The 10,078-nt window shown below is 53.2% G+C and overlaps 1 protein-coding gene across 5 annotated transcripts in view; it reads right to left on the reverse strand.

Annotated features, from left to right (window-relative positions):
* OVOL2 (ovo like zinc finger 2) overlaps positions 1 to 9,448 on the reverse strand; it is a 30,926-nt gene extending 21,478 nt beyond the window's left edge. Inside the window, exons 1-3 of one of the 5 annotated variants that reach the window (XM_041733450.1) lie at positions 9,149 to 9,447; positions 7,613 to 8,440; positions 6,743 to 6,963 (exon numbers count right to left, since the gene is read on the reverse strand). In XM_041733450.1, coding sequence (XP_041589384.1) covers positions 6,743 to 6,963; positions 7,613 to 7,712 — 321 coding nt within the window. In that variant the 5' untranslated portion in view covers positions 7,713 to 8,440; positions 9,149 to 9,447. The other 4 variants (XM_041733449.1, XM_041733451.1, XM_041733453.1 and 1 more) reach the window with 4 other exon arrangements.
* Positions 9,449 to 10,078: the final 630 nt, after the last annotated feature.

A 10,078-nucleotide genomic window follows, 5' to 3' on the forward strand; every position in this document is an offset into this window, starting at 1 on the left:
TTTATTTTCTGTTGATACTTCCACCAGACAAGTTTATTAAATTATTAATGGTCCTATTTCCTGTGGGAGAGTACTGTAAAGGTGGTGGCCATTTGGATAAGATTTCCACTGACACATTTGTATGCTTCAGCATTAAAACATGCTAAGCTAGGGGCACCTAGCTGGCTCAGTTGGTAGAGCACGGGATTCTTGATCTTGGGGTCATGAGTTGGAGCCCCATGGTGGGCACAGAGATTACTTAAAACAAACAAACAAACAAACATGCTAAGCATATTGCCCGATTCCCTTGGGGAAAAAAAAATCCCCTCTTGCTCCATGTGCCACTTCTTTGGGATTCACAACTCTACTATAGGGTAGAATGGAGAACCTTCTCAAATGCAGAGATAATGAAGAGAACATGTCCCTATAATCCAGAAAATAAATGAGGCTCCAAGAGATCTAACCTGCCCTTGTAGGTTACATGACTTGTAGGTGCCCACACTGAAATTTTGGGTGTGGCCTATTGTCCACAGAACTAGGGCCTACACCCCCCTGGACAGGTCCATGGGTCTGGACATGATATGGGGGAGAGAGAGGGGATAAATCCTACTGTTTCTCATATCATGGTGAGAAACAGCTTCAAGTCAGACTGTCAAGGCTAATGGCAAAAGAGTCAAAGATACTTCCCCCACAGTGTAATACAACAACCCTAAAACAGTGAGGATCCTTGGGTGGGGTTTTGCTACTAAAAACTGTGCCAAATTCAATGAAACCTCTCTGGGTTTTCCCCTTCATTCCTTGAAAATGAAGGGATTGGACCAAACAAGCTTTAACGGTTCGCTGGATGGACACTCTTCAAGGCATCTATTCCTACTTTTTCTGGTGGACCTTCTTGTACTGCAGAGGCTAAAAAGCTACAAACTACATTTCCCAGACTCCCTTGTAGCTATAGGTTTTAGATGTGACTTGGGTGCACTATCAGGAGATTTGTATTTGGGCCTGAGTTAATCGGGCAGAGGCAGATGCATGGCAATTACTCTATACTCTGCATTAGCAGCAGCAGCGTGATGCAGGAGCAGGCAGCCAGAGAGGCTCTAAGTGTAGCTTCCTTGGTGGGCCGGTTCTGCAGTGCGGCTCTGGGATTATATTCTGGTCTATCTTTAGTCCATTTATTAACCTATCATTAACCAGGCTCAGCTGGAGCTAACTACAATGGATTCTGTTGCCTGCCACTAAACCTACTTCACCTGTGTTCAAGTGAAAAGCCAGTGCAATTCAGTTACATAGTTCTCCTATTCCTTTTCCCCCTTTTAATTAATTTAGTCTTTTTTGAGCACCTATTCTAGATATTTCCCAGATCCATGTTCTCTTCTTTTTCTTTTTTAAAGATTTATTTATTTATGATAGACACAGAGAGAGAGAGGCAGAGGGAGAAGCAGGCCCCATGCTGGGAGCCCGACGTAGGACTTGATCCCGGGACTCCAGGATCGTGCCCTGGGCCAAAGGCAGGCGCCAAACCGCTGAGCCACCAAGGGATCCCCTATGTTCTCTTCTTACTTCCCATTTTCCTCCAGATGTGTTATTGACATCCAGGGAGTGCTGGCTCCTCCTTTCCCGCCTATACTTCTGTTCTATGTTGACCTATGTCCTCCTATGAGTCAGACATTACTGTACCAGGTGCTGGGGATACAAGCCCGGTAGGAATGTTCCCTGCCGTCGGTAGGTCTAGAGTCAAGAAGAAGAGTCTGGTCAGCCAAATGTCAGGCACATGGTCAGTGAGTTATAATGGGGGTGGGGGTGAGGGGCATCCAATTCAGTCTCGGGAGAAAAAAGACAATAGGCAAGGACTTAGGGACAGAGCTTATATTCTCCTCCAAATATCAAACGGATGAGTTTTTAAAAACTGCTTAAATCCGTGATTCGCAACAATGTTTTAAAAATAAACAAGTTGGCCACTGCTGTAGAATTCTGGTGAATCAACAGGTTAGCTTGAAAACTGGTAAACAAGGGAATCTTATTTGGCCTTTCCTAAATGAACTGTCTTACTGGGAACCAAACAACAGATGAGGGGAAGTATATCTCTAAATAAGATTATCAGCTCAGAAATGAAGGACAGAATATCACAACCCCTAATCACCTAAAATAATTAGACCGAGTATCAATAGCTGCAATCACAAGGAGACACCCAATTATTGTTTTCTTCTTGATGTTAATAGTTGACCCTCCCCCCTCGACACACTTTCGAACTAAAATGAATATACCTGATCAAATATCTAAAGCAGTGTTGTCCAATTGAACTTTCTGCATTGATAGAAATGTTCTAATCTGTACTGTCCAATACAGTAAGCCACTGGTCACACATGGTCACTGGGCACCTGAAATGTGGCTTGTGCAACTGAGGAACTTAATTTTTAATTTTGCTTAGTTTAAATTTAAATAGTCACATGTAATTTTGGCTGCCGTAGTAGATAGTGCAGCTGCAGAACCAACTACCCATTTAGAGAAAACACAGAAGATCAAGGAGCATTAGATTCTGATGTGATGCATTCCTCAAAATCCAGATTGTTAGCAACTCTCCAGGCAAAATTACTCATCTCTTTAATAATTAGTTTGTAAGGACACAGAAAAGAGATGGAGGGAACATGGACAAATTACAAGAGACCTGAAAGACATGTCAATCAACTACAATATTAGACACTGTGTGGACCTGATTCAGCAAACTGAAAAAAAAACAAAACAAAACAAAACAAATTTACGAGACGATTAGCAATGTGAACATCGCTGTGAATGTATGATCAGGTATTTTGGCCTTTACCTATTACAGGCACATTCTGAGGTATTTATGGTTGCAATAATATGATAACTGAGATGTACCTCAAAATCATGTGTCTGGGATGGGTGCCGGGTGGATGGGCAGGAACAGCCACGGTTTATTTATTTATTTATTTTTTTAGGATAGTCACACAGAGAGAGAGAGGGGGGCAGAGACATAGGCAGAGGGAGAAGCAGGCTCCATGCAGGGAGCCCGACGTGGGATTCGATCCCAGGTCTCCAGGATCACGCCCTGGGCCAAAGGCAGGCGCCAAACCGCTGCGCCACCCAGGGATCCCCAACAGCCACGGTTTAAATGGTTGTTGGGGCTGAGTGATAAGTGACGGAAAGAAAGAAAAAAAAGACTACTGCACGTTCCTATGTCTGGCATGACTCAAAGACCTGGACTACAGAGCCAGGTAGAAGACCAAAACTATTTTAGAAGGAATTCTATACTCAGTTCCTTTTGAAGCATCCTTGGGAGAGGCCAAAGGAAGAGAATAGAAGGGGAAAAAGGGAGAAGATAGATTCACCTGCTACCCTGTACTGGGGTCCTGCCAGCTACTCAGTCAGGAAGGAAAAAATATCCATCAACTACCTAATTTAACTTCAGAGTTAGTTTCTAATAAATCTTCAAAGGCAGGGCAATGGTGATCAGATTTTCTGGGGGGTCTCTACCCCACAGCTGGAGTCCTGCAAATGGTACCAGCACAAGAAAGGCTTAGAGCCACCTGGACCTGTCACTACTGCCTTCTTAGATACACACAATCTCTCCACCTCAATCTGTTTGGAAAATTACGGAGTTCTCAGGAGTAAAGAGGCGATTTTGCAAACTGCCCTGAGGCAGTCAAAAGGCAGATAGGCTGGAAAAGGCCAGTTTCCTAACCAGCACCTACAACTCCTTCCTAGATCCACTCACCAGCACAGCCAGATTGGCAAATCCCGTGTCCCTACCATAGGCAACAACATATTGGACATTACGGAAACCTGCCATACATCACTGTTAGCTAATTCCCTCCTGGCGGTTTACACATGCACAGAAGTGCGAGACACTCTGCACCCCTTATTTCACCTAACCAACCCTTCTGAGAGGTCAGTTCCGTTGCTTTTCCACGCAACAGGTCCAGGAACTAAGACTCGGGAACTAAACACAGCTGGGAGAATGGACCCAAACACCAGAGTTCCTCCTTCTTCAAACCTTTCCAGAATCCCTGTTCTGCCTATGAAGGGGCAGCCACACCTCTTGGCTTAGCCCCTTCACCGTCTTGTCCTGTCCTAGCTCCCCACCTTTCACACTTCCCTCTAACTCCAGCAGGTGGATTTTCCATCTTCAGAAACCAGAGTTTGAAGTCCTTTACTTACTTAACTTTTGGGCAAAGCCTGCCTCTCCCCCCTTCTCCACTGCCCTCAAATCTACACCAAGAAATCTTCCCTAGCTCATAATTTATTACATCTTTGTGTGTGCTTTAGCATCCATCCCCTTTGCTGTAACAGAGTTAATAATTAATATTTGTGTCTCCCCACCAAGCCGGAAAATTCTAGCTAGAGTTAATGAGCACCTACTACGTTCCCTTCTTCATTCATTTATTATGTTCACCACTCTATGAGGTAGGTGTCATTATTATTCCCATTTCACAGACAAGGAAACTGAGGCCCAGCGGGATTAGCAACTTGCCCAAGGTCATGCAGCTAAGTGACAAAGCCAGAGCCTAGGGGCTTAACTGCTACAGTCAGATGATTCTAGACCGCCAGGCTGGGAACGTTATCTCCTTGAACACAGCAGATGCTCCAGAATAGTTAGATGGGAGGATGCCTCTCTCTGGGGGGCACTGGCTCAAACCTGTTCCTCCCCTAGTCCTCTGAACTAACAGCTCAGTGAGTGTCTTGAAGTCATTCCAACTTAGTCATTATGCATCAATATATGGGCCTCATCCTGGAGTGGCATTCCTTTTCTTCCAGTTAAGAAACTAATGTTCTTTTCTTAAGGTTGTATTTATTTATTTGACAGAGAGAGAGAGAGAATGAGAACAAGCAGAGGGAGCTGCAGGCAGAGCGAGCATACTCTCCACTCGGCAGGGAGCCCAGTGCAGGGCTCCATCCCAGGACCCGAGGATCACAACCCGGGCGGAAGGCAGCTGCCTAACTAAGCCACCCAGGTGCCTCAAGAAACTAATTCTTGAGAACAGCAGGTTTTGTATAGAACTCTAAAATTACACAATGTGCTAAGTCACAGGCAATTTGGACAATCATTTGAAAACAGCCAATACCATAGATGATAATTCTGGAAGCTTGGAGCATCTTAATACCAAGATGTCTCCTATTTATGGATGAAGGCTGAGAGGGAAAAGGAATCTAAACATCCTCTGTGAACAAAATAAAACTTCTCTGGAAGCTGTGCTAATAGGGTCACAGAGCAAACGCCCCCCACCCCTGGTCCTGGGGGCAGCATGTAGGAAAGATCCTAGAAATAAGATCGTGGTTTATTTATTCCTTTAATCCAGGGCTCCAATGGCAGTTTGCCGGGGACGAGAGAGCTTCTAAAACGTGAATTAAGGGACTGGATCTTTCTCCCCTGCCGCTTTCTTCCCGGGGTAATCTGGGAAGTTGGGGGACAGAGGAGCAAAACGACTAACAGTCAATCCCAAAACAACGTTGCAATTGTCCTTCCAGCCTGGTGATAAATATGCAAGTGGGACACTTTGTAGAATTTCCTGGAGGGGAGAGCTACCAGCCTCGGGCAAACTGTCCCCTCCCACTTAACCCCATCTGGCCCAGAAAAGCCTCAGGCCAGCTGACTTTGAACCTCGGCAGCACACTTAACACCAAGCACCGTGGGCCGCAGCAACCTTTAAAGAGGTCTTTCCTGCGGATTTCTGCTCCAGCCTTTAGCCTCAATTCATAACCAAATGAACCTTTAGCCCGCCCGCAAGCCAAACCCCAGGAACCAGGAATATGCATAGGGAGGGATAGCCTCGCCCAGGAAAAGTAACCTAGTCTTACCCAATCCACAGCAAACACCAGAGTTCCTCCGCCCCACCCCCACCCCCGCCCCGGCAGCAGGGCTCCAGGGCCGTCCGGCGCGCGCAGGAAGGGTCGCCCCCCGCCCAGGGCCGGGAGCCCGCAGAGTCCCGCCAGGCTAGGAAGTGGGATCATGTGATTCCTGAAACACCACTCCCAGGCTCCCGCCGACTAAATCAGTGCAATGGGATTCCTTAGTCTTGCGGGTAGCGGATTCATTTGAGCAGACGGACGTGGAAGTTCTCCCCAGTAAAGCCAGATGATGTCCCATACGATGTCGCCTGCAATTCTAGAAGGGGCGGGGGGGGTACGAAAGAATGACAATGGAGGGTAACAAACACGGCAACCCGGGGCGAGCACCGAACCCCTTTATCCATCAATTCGCTTCAAGGCGTCGAGATGTGACAAATCGGAAGTGCCCCGCAGACCTCCGGTGTACCGGGCGCTCGGTGCGGTCAGCGGGGACAGCTGCTGGGGGGTCCGCCGTGTGCCGAACTGCCGCGGGGCCAAGCGTGTGGGCCTGACTCCCCCGGGCGCTGGGGAAGGCGCCCTGGGGCGGAATCCCGAGAGCCTGGTCCCCCCGCGCCCGGGACCCCGACGGCCTGGCGATTCTAACGGCCGCGCACGCAGAACGGGGGCTGCGGGAGGCAGGAAGCCGGGCCCGGGTCTTCGGGGCAGTGCGGAGGCCACGCCGGCTCCGGAGGCGGCCTCCAGGGCTCGGCGGCGCGGGCCGCCGGGTACCCCGAGGCGGGAGGACGCGCGGAGCCGCCCGGCCCGGCCCCAGGAGCAGGTGCAGGCGGCGCGGAGGGTGCGGTGCGCTCGGCGCCGGGGGCGCGGGGGCCGGGTGCGCGCGCGGCGGGGAGGGCGCGGGCCCCGGGAGCCCGACGCCAGGGCGTGGCACGAGGCGGCGGCGGGGGCAGAGTCGACGCCGTACCTTGATTTTCGACCTGGCGCCCGGGCGCTGCGTCGCCGCCAGGTGTCCGCCGGGGCCCTCGGCGTCGCCGGGTTCGGGGATTTCGCGCTCGGGGGCGCGCGGGGACGAGCTGCTCTCGGCGCCTCCGGGCTCCCCCGCGCTGCTGCTGCCGCCGCCGCTGCTGCTGCCGCCGTCGCTGCGGCAGTCCTCGGGGGGGTCGTGGAGCAGACGGCCCAGGCCCACTGCGGAGGGAGGGGCGCGCCCCGACAGACACGCGGCGTCAGGCCCCGGCGTCCGCGGCAGTTTGACCTGCGGGCGGTGCCGCCGCCGCCGCCGCCGCCGCCCCGCCCCGCCCCGGACCCGGGCACCCGGCCAAGTGGGCAACACGCGGGAGTGGGCGAGCGAGTCCCGGCTCGGCCTCGGGGTGGGAGGGGCGGCCCCTCGGCCCCGTCCCCGCGCCCACCAGGAACCGGGGGCCCGGGGCGGCGGGGACCCCGCGCGCCAAGTTTCCTCTCCCTGGCTGGGGGTCGGGGTCTGACCTCACCCCACCTAGCCCGCGGGCCTGCCGGATCCTGGGGCACCCCGTGAGGACGTGGGGCTGAGCAGCCCCCCACTGGCCTTCAGTCCCCCCTCCTGGGCCACCTGGGCCCGCGCGGCAGTCAGCGGTCCCGCCGCCGGGCAATTACGGGCGCCCACTAGGGGGAAGGGGGCGCAGGGCGTCGCGGCTCTCCAGCCCCTCACTCGGTCTCCCCGCCTGGGACCTCCCCCACCCCAAAAGAGGGGGCGTGCGGCGGGGAGCCCAGCCCTCGCCGAGGAGCCGAGGGGACCCGGCGCCCCCTGCCCCCACCCCCGGAGTCCCGCGCCCAGGCCCGGCCCCCGCGCGGCGCTCACCTGGGATGTAGGTGTCTGCCCTCTCCTCGTCTGGGAGCTCATCCCAGCTGCGGACGGAGACCCCCGGGCTCCTCCTCTTCACCAGGAAGACTTTGGGCATCGTGCGGCCCCTCCCCGGCCGGCGGCCCCCTCCTGCCCTGCTCCCCGCTACAGGCTGCGGCGGGGGCTCGGTCCCCGGCTCCCGGCGGCCAGAGCCCACCTTCCCGCCTCGCGGGCCCTCTCCCTCCCGCCCCCGCCGCGCCGCGGCCCAGGCCTCTCCCCCGCACGCCCGGCGACTCCCAGCCTCCAGGCTCGGCGACACCTATGCCTTAAATCGCGGGTGAGACCACGCCGAGGAAAAAGTTTCATAAGGTGGAATAGAAAAGGCACCAGGAAACTTGGGAGTGAGCATGCGCCCTGCAACATAACGGTGTCAACAAGCTCGCTACCTGTCCGACCGGTTCCGGCGGCCGGGGCTGCCTGTTCCAGCCCTTCCTTAGGCATGAATGTTTGCAAAAGAATTTAACGTCTGATTCTTTCCCCCCTCCCCTTTTTAAAAAGGGAAGAACGTTTTTTTAAAAATCAGCCTCTTGCTGCGGCCCCCCTCACATGAACCTCAGGGCAAATTCTTAGAGGTGACTCCCCAGGCCCGCCTCCCGGGGCATCCATCCGAAGAGTTGGAGCTTCCTGCCAGGGGCACCCCCTCCCCGCCCCCAGGTGGATTTGTCTCCGACAGGCAATCAAGAAAATGGCTCAGTCCCTCCGGACTTGGTAGATGGTTTCCCCGGCTAGTTGAAATCTCGGCGGGCGGAAGGTGGAGGCGACAGAGACACTCTCCAGGACTCTGATCTGGTAAAGGAGGGGGGGGGGTGGGGGCTTCAGCTTACCATCATTTACAACACTCCCCCAAATAAACACAATAGTAATAAGGTTTAAAGTTCGGCAGCTTTAGAACACGTCGTTATTACCGATTTGTGCCATACGATCTAGGAAAACCAAGTCGGCTTGTTCTGCCAAAGCAGCTGCCACCCCAAGACCTACCACCCCAAGAGCCCCGCCAACCCCCAAATAAACACAATGGAAGCAAAAGCCAAGGGCACGTTATACAAACGCGGCTTCGTCACGAACCTCTCACCCTTACCCCCTCCCATTAGCTAGGGTCTCCCCCCCACCGCCCGCTCCCCCATCCCGAGCCTGGGAATCCGTTTCCCAATAAAGTGAAGATGGGCTGCTACTGGGGAGGTGGCTGCAGAGCTTTCTATTTATTTTCGGTTTTGGCTTTTCCTCTCTGTCTTTATACCTGGAGGGGGAGTTGGGAGAGAAGGAAGAGGAGTTGGTAAGAGAAAGATGCCAAGTTTCGCAGAGCCGCAGAGCCGGCTGGTGGGGCGCGCGCGCGGTCCCTCTCGGCCCCTGCTCGGGTGCGCCCGGGGACGCGCGGCAGTGCCCCCACCGTGGCGGGGGGCGCACCCCTCGGTCTCGTGCGGCCTCCGGGCCCTGCGGGGCGCGTCCAGCCCGGAGTTCCCCGGCGCCCGCGGCTCGCCCTGCCGCCGGACTCACCTGTGTGTAACCTGAGCCGCCGCGCGCCCAGCCCACAGGGCCGAGGAATCAACACAGCGGTTCGCCCGCTCCTCTTCCGCCCTGGAAGGGCCCTTGGGGACACAGCAGCCTGGTAACGGATTTCTCGGCTCAGCTCAGTCCTCTCCCCGCGCGGAGAGGGGGCGCAGCTCTCCTGGGTCTGAGAAGGGAAGAGAAGCGCCCTGCCGCGGGGTCTGCCCTCAAGGGGTCACCCTCTCCTGGCTCAAGCCTGTCTGGACTCCAGATTTTCTGAGAACAGTCAACGAAGAATAAAACAGACTTTGATCCGGTGAAGCCCGGCGTGGAGAAGGAAGACGTTTCTCTAGCGGCACGAGGAAGCAAGCGAGGCTTCTTTCTAGTCTATGAGGCTGATGGCGCAGCTTATGGGAGAATCAGAACGTATTTTTATCTACCAACAAACTGAAGATTTTCTAGAAATTGGTTGAGTGAAAGTAAAATAGAGAAAAGTACGAAATCACAGAAGTAACTCCCATCTCATAAAAATCTTTAAAACTTGCCTTCTTCAAAATTCCTCACGTTGTGAAAAAGGCAGTCAACCCCATTAACAGATTTTTTTTCTTTTATTGGATTTCAAATCAATGAATGCCTGACCACTTTGTCCTTTATCTGAAAAAAGTATAAAATGACAGGATATAAGGCTAGAAAATCAAGAAGCAGTGCATCGTTTAGGATATTCGGGATGAAAAAAATAACTACACTTTTTTCTACGACGGTTGTTTGCACGCTTACCTTGATATTTGCTGGCTGTTTCTTTGGGAGAAAGGAATTCTAATGTGTTAGCTTTCTTTTTTTTTTTTTTTTTTCCTTGATTGGACTCGAGAGGGATTTATCAGTATTAACATTTTCTATGTTTTGCTTTTGTTGACTCTTCTTTATTTTAGGGTTACTTTT

Source organism: Vulpes lagopus, chromosome 18 (assembly GCF_018345385.1).
Source record: "Vulpes lagopus strain Blue_001 chromosome 18, ASM1834538v1, whole genome shotgun sequence".
In the NCBI taxonomy this organism is placed as follows: domain Eukaryota; kingdom Metazoa; phylum Chordata; class Mammalia; order Carnivora; family Canidae; genus Vulpes; species Vulpes lagopus.